The sequence below is a fragment of the Carettochelys insculpta genome, chromosome 4, assembly GCF_033958435.1.
Source record: "Carettochelys insculpta isolate YL-2023 chromosome 4, ASM3395843v1, whole genome shotgun sequence".
In the NCBI taxonomy this organism is placed as follows: domain Eukaryota; kingdom Metazoa; phylum Chordata; order Testudines; family Carettochelyidae; genus Carettochelys; species Carettochelys insculpta.
The window spans coordinates 42,529,389-42,545,966 of NC_134140.1; the positions used below are offsets into that span (position 1 = coordinate 42,529,389).

The following is a 16,578-nucleotide window of genomic DNA, read 5'->3' on the forward strand; positions in this document are numbered from 1 at the left end:
ATATCCTGCATAAGATCAGACAAGACAAATCTAGGATCAGATTGATTTACACCAACATGGCCTAGACAAACATGGTTCTCATACTTGAGTCAGATGTTTGTCAAATCACAAATCTCTTCCCCTCCTGCCTCACCTATTGACACAGGATGCAGAGAGGTTCTGTCACCCTAGTATTCCAACACTTCATCTCAAGGCATGACTAATCCCGGGATAACACAACTCCTAGCATGCTGCTCCAAGGAGCTCCAAAACATTGTAATGAAAAGCCATTGTCTCTCCACGTGAAAGGCAGAAAAGATTCTCCATGTGGTACTGAGACAAGTAAATCATTTCACATTCATCCCTGTTACTCAATATCCTAGATTACATATTGATACTAAAAAAATCTAGCCTCTTGACTAGCCCTCTGAGTGCACATGGTACCACGATCTTTCATGATAAGGGGGAGGGACTCAACTGTCTTTCACCCATCTGATGACTAAACACTTTCTGTGTGGGACCTCGGTCTTGTTGCCGGTCCACTCATCAGCAATCCCTTTTATTCCTCCCATGGATGGAAAAAAAAAGGGAACGCTGAAGATGAAGAAACTTGTCTGAAGGAGCTGGGGGGTAACTAGCCTTACATGCAATGTCGGCAGGAAAGAATGTGGGAAGATTTCCCTTCAAATATACATATATTGTGACCAAGCATCTCCACTGGCTTGCCCCATCTGGCAATGGCAGGGTCTGCAGTAACTGACCCTCACCCTGGGCAGCTTATTGTCTTCCCTCTCTGTTAGCTTGTCTGTATTTTTCGGGTCACCTGGGAGCTGGTCCAAGAAGGGTCTCCTCAGCAAACAAAAATAAAAAAAAATGTTTCCCGGTCTCCTTGCTGTGGGATGTGTGTTGTCATGTTATTTCCCTAAACAGATACTCATGTTTGGTTGCTTCCCCATGGGAGGATTTGACTCTGGACAAGGCTATCTCTCTGCTGTCGTTAGCCTTGCAGCAGCTTGTCTCTTCTTCCTCTTTCTCGCCAGGGGAGGGGTTTTAAAAGTCTCTGGAATGAATGAGATTTTCAGAAAGACCAGTGATATTTGACCCTTTTGTGTGCCCACCTTGAAATGCACTTATGGGGTATGATTTTATTTTAGAAAGGACTTGAACACCCTCTCTTAAACCCAGTCCCCAAAACTGAGGCACCCAAAACCACTAGTCAGTTTTGAAAATCTTGGTCAACATTTCCTTCAGTTTGTACCCATAACAGGAAATGTACTATAATACCCACTCTAGGTAGTCTTCTCTTATTGGCCATATTCATTGAAGTCTCTATGTGCAGCAGCCTGGAACTCTACTCCGCTTAGTAGACTAAACTAGACTTAAAGCATAAAGTAAGCAGAGTGGCATCACCCACTTTTCTTTGGCTAGCCTTGTATTTATTTTCTCCTGTCCCTTTATAATTTACTGGTTAATTATTAGCATAGCTAAGAAAGCAGGAAGAAAGCTTCACATTATTTTTTTCTTATTTTATTGGTTTGTCAACTGTCCAGTCATGTGGATGTCTGATAGACCTACGTGGACTGAGGTAAAATGGGAGAAAATGGTGTATGGAGTATTTTGTTAACAGGTGTGAAGTATTTTCATTAGGGATTAATGCCAGTTATTTTTATCAGATAGTTTCACCTTCTAAACGGTTGGCAAGTGGGTGTTTATAGAACAAGATCACATTTTATATATAAAATCTATATGTGATTTTAATGCTGCTGAGACATGCTGTGGTATGTTTTTTCAGCTCTTGAAACCAAAAAATAATAGCCTGGTCCAAGTTTTAGCAACAAAGTTGATTTGTCTTGCACCCAACTATTCTTTCTGATGGAAAATATTACATCTAGTTCGATACCTTATCTTCAGAGCTGTGGAACAGTAAATACCTTTGGACTTCATCCCTCAACAATGAATAAGCCAAACACCCTGATTTTTTTGCCTTCTCTCCTGCATTGCTACTCACACTTGCTTTCTGGGTGAGGAATCTTACTTCTCAAGTTCTCTGTGTTAAATTGGAAGAACTTAAATTTAAAGTGCTGCAGAATTTGGCATTTTGATGTCAGTAGAAATACAATGCATGGGAAGAGTCAGAGTTTTGTATAGATTTGGATTAGAAAAACTTGGACATGTGCTAGTAAAATGTCAGAAACCTTTCACTGAATTTTTTTTCTGTGCTACCCCATGTTTTACACCTGCTTTCTTAAATACTTTAGGCTTCGCAGCCTAGCGGAGAGACTACTGGAAATGAGATGTCAAGCAGTGCTCCAAGATTCAGACTAGATATGCTGAAGAGCAAAGCTAAAAGGTCATTAACAGAATCATTAGAAAGCATTTTGTCACGGGTAGGTATCTTCGTTAGTACTTACTGCAAATTAACAGCATTTATCTGAGTGATAGACACACAGTTCTACATTTGCTTTTTGTTTCCTCCGGAGAAAGTTGTTAAACAGTAATTAGAGTTCTAGAAATAATTGGGTGAATGCCAGCTTTGTAATGAAAATCATTCCTTTCTAAGATGATGAAGGAATGCACAAAATTAGTGGATAAAGAAGCAGTAAATACCATTTTTATGTGAACTTTTCAAAAACATTATAAGAGACTATAAAGCAGCGATGGCCAACCAGAATTAATAAGTCTGCTGCATGCGTGGCCCTGCTTCATCTCAGTAGGCCGCATGCAGCCTGCATACCACGTCTCTGCTGCTGTCCCCAAATGCCTCTCGGGCACTGGGGCACTGGAGTTCTGCGCTAACCTTCTCCACTCCCCAGCACTTTCTGAGCACCATGAATCTGCTTATTTGCACTCTGATTCGTGGCATTCCAGCTCTGGGAGGGATGGGTAGGAGCAAGGACAGAGCACAGATCAACAAATTTGTGGCATCCTGGAAGTGCTAGGAGGGAGAGGAGTAGGAAGTGTGGTGCCCTGGTGTTTGAGAAGTACATGGGGGAAGGGAGGCAGTCAGAGGGTGTGCAAGATGCAGGTGGAACCCCAGTGGGCTGCATGCAGCTCCCTGGCCACGTATTGCTCACCAATGCTATAAAGCAAACTAAGATGTTATTGCATTAGCAATAAAATTTTCTTGTGGTTTTAGAAACTAGTTGAGAGAAATAGAAAAATCTGTTCAACTTTTAACACAAGGAAAGTAATAGTGAGCTAGCCAAGGACCCTTAAGAGGACAAATATTTATAATATTTTTTGATGACATGGGAGAGGGAGGTGAACAGTGTGGAGCAAAAGTCTGTAGATACTGCAGAATTATTTGTAAATGAGGCCTAGAGAAGATTAGGAGTAACTTCAGATGGAGTTTTCAGAGACAGGCATTTGGACAATAATATGGAAGATGAAATTCAATGAAAAGAAGTGGAAGGTGATAAATATTGTAAGGAACTCTGTGAATCTTTACACTCTGATGGTTTCTTAATTATCTGTAAACATACTGGAAAAAGATCCAGATATCATAATCAGTTGATTGACAATATTTGCTCAATACACAGCAGCAGTTAGAAAAGCAAATAAAATACCAGATTATATTAGAATGGAGAAAAACACTGAAAATATTATTATGCTGCCATTTAAACCCCTTCTCTTTGAATACTGTTACTTTGGTCTCTAAAAAGATATAGCAAAAAGTAGAAAAAGTCCAGAAAATGGTTTGACAGTAATGAGTAAGACCTCGGAAAGACTTCTGTGTGAAGTCAAATTGAACATTCAGGACTGTTCAGTTTGGAAAGGTGATGGATAAAGGTTGACAGGATAAATTTTACAAAACAGTGACTAATAAAGAGAATTTATTATGGAGTCCCATTTATCCTTGATTGAAATACAAGAACAAAGGGGCATTCAGCTAATTTAAGGGCATGTCTATCCTAGGGTTGTCTTGCCAATTTAGCTATTCGTGTATTGTGCACTGGCAAAGTACTCCTAGCATGGATGCAGCTCATATCAGTAAAATTGCACTTATGTCAGCATAGCTTGTTATAGCTACCAACTCTGAAGGAGAATAAGATCTCCCAAAAAATCATGCAGTTGTGCCAGGATAACAGCATCTACACTGGAAATTTTTGCTGGCACAGCTATATCACTTACAAATCAAACCTCATTACTTCCCTAATCTAGAGATTTGCAAATCAGTAAATCAGAGGGGATGTTTGTTGGGAAAGTCTGTGCGAGACCAGTGTCCTGATGTTAGCCTTCAATCCTCCATACTAGTCATTTCTTGTCTTTGCATTCTGTTGAAGATAACCTAATGTGAAAATTCATTTTTTGGCTTGAGGAAGATGTTGTAATAAGCAGCTGTTTCTCATGGAGAGGAAAGCTATTTTTAGGCATTTCAGAAAACTGGTACTGGCAGAATCAATGATTTAACAGTTCCAGCAAGGCTGCTCTATTGGAACGTCATTTTTATAGTCTAATTCTGATTGCTTCATATACTTTATTTCTATAGGGTAATAAAGCCAAAGGTTCATTAGAAAGTTCTGCAAGTGTGGATTTGGACAGCTCCTTATCTAGCACATTAAGCAGCACCAGTAAAGTAAGTAAGCACTGTAATGATTAAATTGTGAATCTTCTGATCACCTTTTATGATCACATGATGTGTAGGTGTAATCAATCTACTTTAATGTCTTATATTTGTTATTTTTTCATGAATTTATTAATAAAATGCCTGATGTATTGTGCGGGGAAAAAAACAGAATACCAGATAGGAAAAAGTGTAGCTCTACAAGTAATGTGATGCAATTTGGTGCTAAGAATGTATTTGTTTCTACCAAAGGAAGCTCTTCTCTTACATGCTTATCCACAGGGCTGGTCCTTATTACCAAGCAGAGCTGCACTGAAGACAGTGGTGCTTTTGCCATTGACCAACATGCAGGATCAGGGCTTAAATTCTGTCTTCTATTCTCCCAACATTGAAACTACAAAAGAATGTGAAAAAATTTGGGGAATTGACTTAGGTGTGCACTGTACCTTACAATATATCTGAATTTCCTGACAAATGTTATGATCATAAACCTCATCTTTGGGAGTGAGATTACCACCCCACCATTGGACACACATGGAGTATCCTTAAACAGTGACAACATCCTGAAGGAAATGTTTCCCAAACCACCTTTTCAAGTCTTCAGACAACACCTGCTCCAACCTTGCCAAGCTAATTGTCAGAAGCAAGCTCCCCACAGACCAGGAATATCAGCTCAAAGCCACAGTTGAACCCTGCCTTAACAGCACATGCAACACCTGGTGACATATGTCCACTGCTATCATGACCAATGCCCTCCACAGCACATCTTTCAACATCCAGGGGTCCTACACATAGCTATTATAACTTGTGCTGTACCTCATCCAGTGCATTAAATACCCCAACAACAACTATGGGAATGAAACGAGATAATTAAAATCAGTAATTAAACAAGAGCAATGGCAAGAGCTTTTCCATTGACGTATAAGGGGGTAACTGAGTTAGTTTGTATCTTCAAGAACAACAAGAAGTCTTGTGGCCCCCTATAGACTAACAGATATTTTGGAGCATAAGCTTTTGTGGGCAACAACCCACTTCAAAAAGGTGCCACAGAACTTCTTGTTGTTCCATTGATGTAATTAATCCAACTCCTGGAGAGGCAGTAATTATGTGGACAGGAGAGGCTTTCTACTGACATAGTGCTGTTTTTACAGGGGGAGATTAGGTGAGTATACCTACAGGGCTTAAGCAGATGCAAAACTTTCACATCTCTGAGCAACATAGTTATACTTGTTTAGGTCTGTATTGAAGACGACCCGACTTAAGATCTTGAATGTACTCACACAGAAAAATCATAAAAGACAAAAACACCATATCGGTTTTCACAAAATGAACATTCGAAATCTGATCTTTCAGTTCTTCTCAAAGAAAAACTGCACAACACGTTCAAGGCATGAGCCTGAGAACTTAAATCATAACTTTGCTAGACACTAAAAATCATTCGTCTAACCTCCACCCCCCCTTTTTTTTTTTTTTTTGTTCCATGACCGCAGGAGAAGTAAGGGGACACTTTACTTTGGAAGGTCTCTCACAGTGTGTTAATTAATTGTGCTAATCAGTTCCTCCTTGTTTAGCTGTGACATTTAGAATCTATTTATTCACTGTACTCTCATCAGTATAGCTTTTGTTGGTCAACAGTGTGAGGAAGAACATCCCTTCCAACAAAAAGCAGCAAGGTGGACAGTGCTTTATACCAACAAAGCCATAGCTCCTTAGAGGTGATGGCTTTATATTGTTGCCAGGGGAACTCTCTCCTGCTGTCAAAGAGCAGCTACCCCATGTACCTTACAGTGGCATTGCCGTGCCTCTGAAAATGTGTATTTTAGATATAGCCTAATCATCTTTCCAGACCTGAGGAACTGCAGTTGGTCCAACAAAAGAGATACCATCACTCACCTTGTCTCTCTGACAAAGAAATAGTAATTCTGAGTTAATATGTTGAGAGACTTCATAATGGAATTTCTTATCGTGGCATCTTCTCTGAGAGACAGAAACCTGTATCGTCATGGCATTCACTCATTTTCAGAATAAAAGTGTCCTTTTTCCTGATGTGAATAAGAGATGAGGCTAATGGGCTCAATTTGGTCAGTTATTCATTCTCTGAGATTGCAAGAGTGCACATAAATATTCATCAGCTTTGGGACTGTTGATTCCAGTCTGGTAATTAGTAAACACCATTGAAAGTCAGTGTAACTCTTTAGATCTTAGTGGGAGTTGCACATCCGTAAGGGCTGCAGAATTAACCTTTTAAATGTAAAGAATTTATATATTATTGGTATGGTTTGAGATATCTAGGAAAATAAGTTAAAGCAGAAAGGAATGATGGGCTTGTGGTATGGCTACCGGTCAAGAGACCTGAGGCCAGTGACTGGTTCTGCCGTATGCTTCCTGTGTAAGTCAGGTGGCGTAAAATCCTGACTTGAGTAGGCTCTACTCCTAGTTTGCCTGTGCCTCAGTTCCCGTTGTAGGTGTGTTGTGAAGATCAAGTCATTGTTTATGACTAGGACCCCACCGAATTCACAGTCCTTATTGGTCAATGTCATGGTCATAGGCTTTTAAAAATTGTAAATTTCATAATTTTACCTATTGAAATCCAAAATTTGAGTGTTGCAATGGTAGGGCTCTTGACCCAAAAAGGAGTTTGGGGGAGGTGGCAGTGCAGATGGTACTGCTACCCTTATTTCTGTGTCATTGCTGGCAGCAGTTCTGTCTGCATAGCTGAGAAGCTGGTAAGTGGTGGCTGCTGGCCAGGATCCCAGCTCTGAAGGCAGTGCCAGCAGCAGTACAAACATAAGGGTGACATGGTATGGTATTGTATTGCCTCTGTGGTTGGCCTGGCCCTGCATTAACAGCAAGTGTGCCACCTTGCTGTTTAGTAATGAAGCATTGAAGGTTAGGTAATTGTGTGAGATACTGTGGTCCAAATGTTCAAACTAGCAGCTAAAGTTAGGTATCTAAAGATGAGTAGCCTGACTTGGAGTGTTGAATAGCTTCCACCAGCATATTGGAAGATGCGGGTTCTAGCACCATTTGAAAAGCTTCTGTTATTGGGTGGCTGAGTGTAGGCACAAAAGCTAGAAAGTGATTGGACTGAATTTATTTTCTGGAAACATTCAGCTGGGATGAAGAGTAGTCTTCTTTAGAAATAAATGTCTTTGTAGCAGAAAGGAGATCTGTTTCTGGTGTCAAAAATAGAGCTGGGCTAGAGAACCTCATTATCATTTATAAATAATAATAAATCATGTTTTACATATGTGATTTTTTTTTTGTATTCCTAGGAACCATCTTTGTGTGAAAAAGAAGGCCCACTTCCTCTGGAGACCCCTGCCAAACTGAATGGATCCGTAGGAGAGCTCTCCAGTGACCCAGCTGGTCACCCTGTCGAACAGCCTGACAAATTACCTCAGCAAAGCTTTCGCCGGCGAGCAAACACATTGAGTCACTTGCCTACTGAGTGCCAGGAATCTCTGAAAACAGTTGAAACATCACCATCTGTTCCACAAAGGAAACTTATGAGGTATCATTCAGTGAGCACAGAGACTCCTCACAGGCGAAAGTAAGACTCATTTTAAAAACAGGATATTGTTTGATAGATAGTTGGGGAAAACTTGGGGATTTTCACTGCACCTCAGGTATGTTCATTTTGCAACAGTGCTTAGTGTTAGAGCATTATGCTATCCTCTTAAAACATATTTAAGAGTCTCTTGTCAGTTCTTTTGGTATGGTTCAGGGAGGGAGACAAAACACGAAACTTGCAATTCCACAATAACATTTTACTACACAAGCACTTTGTAAGTGGATGAATTAATTTGCCTGTGCAACCAATGTGAAACACTTTTTGCTGGATGTATCTGAGAGCAGTCTAAATGTTGGCTCTTGTAGAACTACTCTATTTCATATTTACGAAGAGCAATACTATTTAAAAAAATATAACATTTCTCTAATTTGTGTCAGAGGGCATACTCCTTTTCAGTTTCAACACGCTACTCCAATAAAAACAATTATTGATTCAGAGGGTAAGTTTCAGTAACAGAAATATATTTTTAACATTCTTGAGATGACCTCCTTTAAAGGCTTGCTTATGCATCCCTGAAAGCTGACTAAGCTGTTTGCTACTCTTCCTTCCCCTGTCCTGCTCCCTTTCTTTTGCTCTCTTTCTCTCTGGCTTTTTCTAATTAACATGGAAACATTCTTGTCTGTAGACTTCTGTTTCTCTGCCAAAAATGCTGGTTTACACAAGCTAGACAGTAGTAAATCTGTTTCAAAGCTGGCTCACTTATCGCTGCAGAAGGCAGGGTGGTAAAGGCAAATGTTTGAGGTAGATGATGACAGTGAAAAGAGAGAATTATGGTATTTAAAAGGGAACATAACCTGTGTTGCTCTTTTGTCCCTTCTTTGAACCCTTTTGTTCCTTAAATGCAAAATAGCTTTTGTGGTGCAGTTAGCAGTTGTTGGGTTAACTTTACTAGTGCCCCCCTGAAAGTTTTCTGCTTGCTTCTGCTTTCTCGATTCGTTCATATTTTACCATGGGACTATAACTAAAAGTTGAATGCATGTTTAATTTTCTTTGTCCTTCCTGTTTTGGTTCCATCCTAGACTTCAGTGGGAAGTTCAAAGGATTGGGCCCTTACTGATATATTATGGGAAGCTAGAAAGAACAATAAGTACATGATATTGGGAAAATGCAGCTATCTGAAAAAATTGTGGTGGGATAAATTTCCAGAAGTGCCCAAGTGATTTAGTACCAGATAATTTTCCATGAGATTTAGATTTCTAAATTACTCAGATTCTTTTGAAAAAATCTTACCCCCTAGTTTACAGGTAGCTTCCAAAGTACATAGACACCATTTTGCAAGATGCTGAGCATTTTGGCCAGTGTCCAGTGAAGCACTAGAACATGTGTCTAAATTTATGCATGTGAGTAGTTCTGTTGATTTCACAGATATTATTCGGGTGCTTAAATGTAAGCTTGTGTTTAAGTACCTGACTGAATCAGGGCCTGTAGGCAAACACTTCTGTGCTTTGTTGGATTAGGTTACAGTGCTCAGCACTTTGCAAATAGAACCGTAAATCAGAAATTTATGTAACTGCTAGCTGGCAGCAGAAGGCCATTTTAAAATGAGGCTAGATACTCAGCCGTGTTTCATTTGTCTCTGTTTGTGTGATTTGTTTTCTCTCTTTTTCTGACTTCATCCCCCCACATGGCTGGAATCTCCCTATTCAGTTTGAGCACATCTGGTGGCGAGACTGAAAGCTGTTCTGGTCAATCTTCAGCTCCTTCTCCTCTAGCTCGTCTTAATCCCTCGGCCTCCTCACCCACCTTTTTAAAGTATCTAAAGCAAAATTCAAGCAGAGAACAAAGTGGGAATATTGCACAAAAGAGGTGAGAGAGCAGCTGTGCATAGTTTGGGGAGTGTTTGTTTTATTTACCTTAAACACAAAACACAGTATTGTCCTCCCTGGGTGCACAATTACTTAATAATAATAATAAAATTATGATAATGATTAAAACCTACCAGAGGGATATGTTTACACGAGGTGAAAATAACTCCTCTGCTAACATTGTGTAGCACTGCATTTTAGTATAGCTAATTTTTCCCTTTAACTGAAGAAAATTACTTTAGGCGCTCACACACAGCTGGTATGTTGGGGTCAGTTGTTTTTGTGGTTCATCAGAAAGCAGCAGTGCTTGAACTGCACCAGAGGCTTAGATGCCAAGTACACTCAGACACTCTCTGTTTCTCCACAATGTTTGTTTCACTCTCTCCCTTGTTCAGAGTAACACTGACTAAGTTCCCTGCTCCTCTGTAAGGGAAAAGGAAATTCCTAAAAGTTGAAAATTGACTGGGTGAAAAGGGTCTGATTAGTGGAGAAGTTGCTTCAGCACCATCAGGAGGTAGTTTAATATTGTTGCCCTTTAGACAAAGCGTTAATGGGGAGGAAATTAGAGAGAGGGCTTCTCACTCCGTCTTGCTGCTGTACAGTGAGAAGACCAGCTGCTCCCTAAAACTAGAGCTGGATGGAATTTTTTGGGTGAATAGTTTGTCAAAAATGCAATTTTCATCTACCTGAAACTGTTTGTGACTTTGATATGAATTCACCAAATACTTTCAGTACAAGCTTGTTTCTTTTGGGCCTTTGGCACCATTCACAAAATAGGAGAAGGTGGGCAGAGGTGTTGTCCTGGTCTCCCTTATACTTGTTATCGCAGTGTCTGGGGTGTACACTTGGAATGTGGGAGACCAATGCAGGCACCTCCTCCTTCGCACCCATTGGCCAAGGTTCCCCACCCAGTGGGAGAGATGGGAGTGAAGCCTGCAAGTGAGCTCATGGACAAAGCTTCCCTGTGCTGATGTTCCCCCAGCGCCAGCTCCCCACTGCATGGGGAGGAGCCCTGAGCCTCATGGGCCAACTCAAGGCAAGCCGCAGGCCGTAGGTTCTCCAACCCTGGTTTATGGGATATTCTGGGGAGGGGGATCTTAGTTGTATGCTGAATCTCTTCCACTGTGTTATTGGACTAAGGTCTTCCACCTCTCCATGAGCATTCTAACCACCAGGCTATACATAGTTCTTTCTAGACCAGTGACTGGTCAAGTGTGTATATAAAGTGGAAGAGCTTCAACAAGAGAGACTTAAAGATATCCCTACAGAATAACCCATTCCAAGTAACAGTGTATAGCCGAGCACGGCTTCCTCTCTATCAAAACAAAAAGCAGTCAAATTGCACTTTAAAGACTCGCAAAATAGCTTATCAGGTGAGCTTTCGTGGGACAGACCCATTCCAAGTAGCATATTTTGGAATGATTTCTTAGTACTTAGCAATGTTACCTTCTAATTACCACCCACCAGATGACTTTGTGGGCTTCCATTCCAGGCAGAAATTGCTGTCAGTTCAGCTGCCTGGTTGAACCACTACCCATTAATGTTCTCTCGAGTGCTGTAGGATCTTTGTGTAGGTAATTCAGGAGAGAAGGGGTGGGAACAAGTGTTAGATTTGTTGAAATGCTTCTAGTGGGATTTGATTAGTGAAATGGAGATGTTCTGGAGAGACAGGGTGTGCCTGTTATAAGAGTAACAAACTCAATCAATCAGATGCTGAAAATTCTACTGTATTGTGGAAGTTACTCTGGTAGTGTGAATGCACTTTTGCATAATCAGCTTATTTAGTTGCTGCCCTCTTCCTCATCCACTACCAGCTCCAGAATTGTTAACTGTCTTCCACAGACCCTCTGAAGGTGGGATACTTGTACATATTAATTTTAGCAGTTGTTTGCTTGTAAACTAGCCATGAATTCTTATTTGCATTAAATCAACATGGGTGAAACGTGATGAAGAGTTCTTGACCATAGCAGATAATGAATTTATTGAAGTATGCTAAGACGAGAACAGTTAGGTGTCCCAAATACTATCTCAGAATGGAACTTATGACAATTTTAGTTTTAACCTTTGGTTCTGTTTTTCTTGGTATTTGGTCATTTTAGTTTTATTTTTCCTTGATATTCGTGTCTGAAAGAACTTTTATTTTGAAGCATGCACTGTGTATTTCTTTTTATTCTGCATATTTATGCTTCTTTGTTCTAAATTGCACTCTTCCCAATGCACTCTCAGCACCTCCTACCGTACTGCCCTACGGAAAAAGCTTCATTCTTCCTCTTCTGTGCCAAATTTCTTAAAATTTCTGGCTCCTGTAGACGAAAATAACAGCTCTGACTTTAGGAGCGTGAAAAGGTAGGGTTCTGTCTGTAAGCCTGGAGGTAAAACTGCATTATTCAAAGGACTCTTTGTTTGCATTTTGAGAGCACTTGATGTGTTTTTAGAAATCAATAGCTTGTCATTCACTTGCCTGTAATGGATGAAGTAAGTGAAATGAGATTGCCCTCCAAGGTCAGGGGAGTTACCATGATTCCTGTTCTGTGAAGACTATAGATCTGCTGTCCATTTCTGGACTCATATGTAATGATAACACAACTTGAATTCCCAATGTCTGACTACAGTAAACCCTTGAGACAAGCGCATCCAATATGCACATATCTCACATTAGTGTGATTGGAGGGGGACCTAGAAGCTCCATCCAGAGGCAGCCGCCACCGCACAGGTGAGGGGGGAGGAGGTGCCTCTGTCAAAGGGGACTAGATCTTCCCCGACCGCCATTGCAGGGGGAGGGGGTGTTGGGGGAGCCTGACCCCCATGACACCCGCCCCCAGCTAACAGCACTCAGTGGAAGAGCTTTGCCAGCTCTGTTCCCTTTTGACAGGGGGATCGCCTCCCTGCTCGACTGTGTGGTGGTGGCGGCTGCCTATGGCTGAGCTGGGGGATCTTTGCTCCACCAGCCAGCAGTCTTTTAATGGGAGGGGGATCCCTGTTAACAAGGGGCCCCTGTGAGCTCCCCGCCTCCCCCGCGACAGCACTGAGGGCACCACAGACTAGGTGTGGTCCCCCTTCACAGAGGGATTGCCTCACCCTTCCCGGCAGCAGCGGCTGCAGCGGCTGAGCTGGATGACAGCCAGACAGCCAGCTAGCAGCCTTTTAACATGGGGACCCCGTTAACAAGAGGATCCCCTCACCCCACCTCCCCAGTGGTGGCACCCTAGGGCCGACCTGGCTGGGCACAGTGCTCTGTCAGCACTCTTCCCCCTTAACAGTGGGATCCCTTTTTCCTGGCTGCAGCAGTAGCTGCTGATGCTGAGCTGATGGCCCCGCCCCTTTGACTTGTGCCAATTTCAAGTTACGCCTGGTTTTCCAGTAATGTAACTCTTGCGCAAATCGAGGGTCTGCTGTACTTGTTCCCAAAGGGACACACCCATATTACCAGTTCACCAAAACGAAAATAGAGGGTCTATCCCTCACTAAAGCAATGTCCTCAGGCCAGAATGAACGTATTGACATAGTTCTTGACTTATAAAATTAGTTACTGCCAAACATATCCAAAGCTTGTGTGTTCTTTTCAGTGTGTAATACAAACTCCCACAACTCTCTCAGTTTGTGGTAGCTGAAAAGACAAATAAAGAATGAGCTGAGTTCTTAAAAGGGAAAACAGTGGGATGTTAAAATGGGTAGATATTGTTCATTATTTGATTCTGAGTTTTAATAAAATGCTCCATGTGATGCTTATCAGTTAGAACAGGGAAAAAGAACCAAGATTCCTGGGAACTACTCACTGCTCTGTCATTGATTTGCATAGTGCGTGAGGAGGTCACTTAGCCTTTGTGTTCATCAGTTTTTGTATTTGAAAAAGGAATACAATATGTACCTAACTCATGGGGCCTTGATGTTTATCTAATATTTATAAAATTCCTTGAGATCCACTAACGAAAGGCATTAGAGAAATGCAAAGTGTCGTTAAGTAATAATGTAAAGGTTTGTTAATGTGTATATGCACTGTTTTCACATATGTACACACACCTGCTACATATTGTATATTTAGGTATTATGACAATAAATTGTAAGATGTTGACAATAACTTCATTAAAACTTGGAAAGCTAAGTGTGAACAAAGCCATATGCCCAGTCACTAACCTGAGTGATATGTATGACTTGTGCAGGCATGGTGAAATGGGATGAATTTCACCCATTTAATACAGACAGGCTGGGCCAACTTGTGTTGGACATAGAGCTGTCCTTCCCTGATGGCTTTGTTTTTTATAGCCACTCAACCCTAGCACTACAGTGTCATTAGATATCTCTTGTGTCTGTCATAACTTATGCATAAGCCATTCTGAACTCTGTAATTTTAGTGACTATGAGCCTACACAAAGCCAGCTGGATGTGGGTAATGACACGCCTGTAAAGACTCGCCGGCATTCATGGAGACAACAGATATTCCTTCGAGTGGCAACTCCACAGAAAGGATGTGATTCTCCCAGCCGATATGATGGTAAGAGCCATGTCTGGCTGTCCACAAACAGCTCTAAATAACCTCCCAAGTTATAATCTTCTCTAACAGTGTCTATGTGTGACATTTGATTTTACCAGCTTGAGAAGAAACACTTGTGTTAATTTTTGGTTGCTGTTTAATTAGCTACCAGATGGGCTGTTTCCACTGTCAGTTCCACCCCTTTTTGTGTCATAGCATGGTTTACCCAGCGAAGGAGCTTTTATTTTGCAGCTCTGTGTTATATCTACAATTACATCTATGATGGCGTTACACTAGCTGTCTAAAAGAAAGTGGGAGGGCAGGGTGGGACATACCTCATTATATACATTTTCTTTAGTCAATTCTGTGACAGTAATTGTTTTCTCAGTGGTGTGTTTTAGTGCAGTGTGGATCACTATGTATCATTTGAAGAAGCTACAGTACCACTATCATAGAATCATAGAACACTAGGACTGGAAGGGACCTCGAAAGGCCATCGAGTCCAGCCCCCTGCCCCAGTGGCAGGACCAAGTACTATCTAAACCATCCCTGATAGACATCTATCTAACCTGTTCTTAAATATCTCCAGCAATGGAGATTCCACAACCTCCCTTGTCAATTTATTCCACTGTTTTACCACCCTGACAGTTAGGAACTTTTTCCTAATGTACAACCTAAACCTCCCTTGCTGCAGTTTAAGCCCGTTGCCTCAGAGGCCAAGAAGAACAAGTTCTCTCCTTCCTCCTTATGACTCCCTTTTAGATACCTGAAAACCGCTATCATGTCTCCCCTCAATCTTCTCTTTTCCAAACTAAACAAGCCCAGTTCTTTCAACCTTTTTTCATAGGTCACATTCTCTAGACCTTTAATCATTCTTGTTGCTCTTCTCTGGACCCTCTCCAGTTTCTCCACATCTTTTTTGAACTGCGGTGCCCAGAACTGGACACAAAACTCCAGCTGAGGCCTAACCAGTGCAGAGTAGAGTGGAAGAATGACTTGTCGTGTCTTGTTCACAACACACCTGTTAATGCATCCCAGAATCATGTTTGCTTTTTTTGCAACAGCATCACACTGTTGACTCATATTTAGCTTGTGGTCCACTATAATCCCTAGATCCCTTTCTGCTGTAGTCGTTCCTAGACAGTCTCTCCCCATTCTGTATGTGTGAAACTGATTGTTCCTTCCCAAGTGGAGCACTTTGCATTTGTCCTTATTAAACTTCATCCTGTTTACCTCAGATCGTTTCTCCAATTTATACAGATCATTTTGAATTATGACGCTATCCTCCAAAGTAGTCGCAACCCCTCCCAACTTGGTATCATCTGCAAACTTAAAAAGCGTACTTTCTATGCCAGTATCTAAATCATTGATGAAGACATTGAACAGAACCGGTCCTAACACAGACCCCTGCAGAACCCCACTTTTTATACTTTTCCAGCAGGATTGAGAACCATTAAGAACTAGTCTCTGGGTACGGTTATCCAGCCAGTTATGCACCCACCTTATAGTAGCCTCATCTAAATAGTATTTGCCTATTTTTTTTATAAGAATATCATGAGAGACCATATCAAATGCTTTACTAAAGTCGAGGTAGACCACATCTACCACTTCTCCCCTACCCACAAGGCTCATTATCCTATCAAAGAAAGCGATCAGATTAGTGTGACAAGATTTATTCTTTACAAACCCATGCTGGCTGTTTCCTATTACCTTACCACCTTCCAAGTGCTTGCAGATGATTTCTTTAATTACCTGCTCCATTATCTTTCTTGGCACTGAAGTTAAGCTGACTGGCCTGTAGTTTCCTGGGTTATTCTTATTTCCCTTTTTATAGATGGGCACTATATTTGCCCTTTTCCAGTCTTCTGGAATCTCTCTTGTCTCCCATGATTTTCCAAAGATGATAGATAAAGGCTCAGATACCTCCTCTATCAGCTCCTTGAGTATTCTAGGGTGCATTTAATCAGGCCCTGATGACTTGCAAACATCTGATTTTCCTAAGTGATTTTTAACTTGTTCTTTTTTTATTTCAACTTCTAACCCTACCCCTTTCCCACTAGCATTCACTATGTTGGGCATTCTTTCATCAGACTTCTCAGTGAAGACCGAAACAAAGTCATTAAGCATCTCTACCATTTCCAAGTTCCCTCTTACTGTTTCTGTGTGATCATCTCATACAGTGCAT

The 16,578-nt window shown here is 41.2% G+C and overlaps 1 protein-coding gene across 5 annotated transcripts in view; it reads left to right on the top strand.

Moving 5' to 3' along the window:
• The window catches only part of TBC1D1 (TBC1 domain family member 1), a 180,560-nt gene that overhangs the window by 100,629 nt on the left and 63,353 nt on the right, over window positions 1–16,578 (top strand). For 4 of the 5 annotated variants that reach the window (XR_012645346.1, XM_074992595.1, XM_074992592.1 and 1 more), the window contains exons 9-14: window positions 2,238–2,366; window positions 4,469–4,555; window positions 7,819–8,096; window positions 9,765–9,923; window positions 12,149–12,268; window positions 14,275–14,414. Coding sequence is in view for 4 of the 5 variants with exons in the window: in XM_074992595.1 (XP_074848696.1) it covers window positions 2,238–2,366; window positions 4,469–4,555; window positions 7,819–8,096; window positions 9,765–9,923; window positions 12,149–12,268; window positions 14,275–14,414 (913 nt within the window). In the remaining variant the exon portion in view is untranslated. The remainder of the gene's footprint in view (window positions 1–2,237; window positions 2,367–4,468; window positions 4,556–7,818; window positions 8,097–9,764; window positions 9,924–12,148; window positions 12,269–14,274; window positions 14,415–16,578) is intronic. The other variant, XM_074992594.1, reaches the window with a different exon arrangement.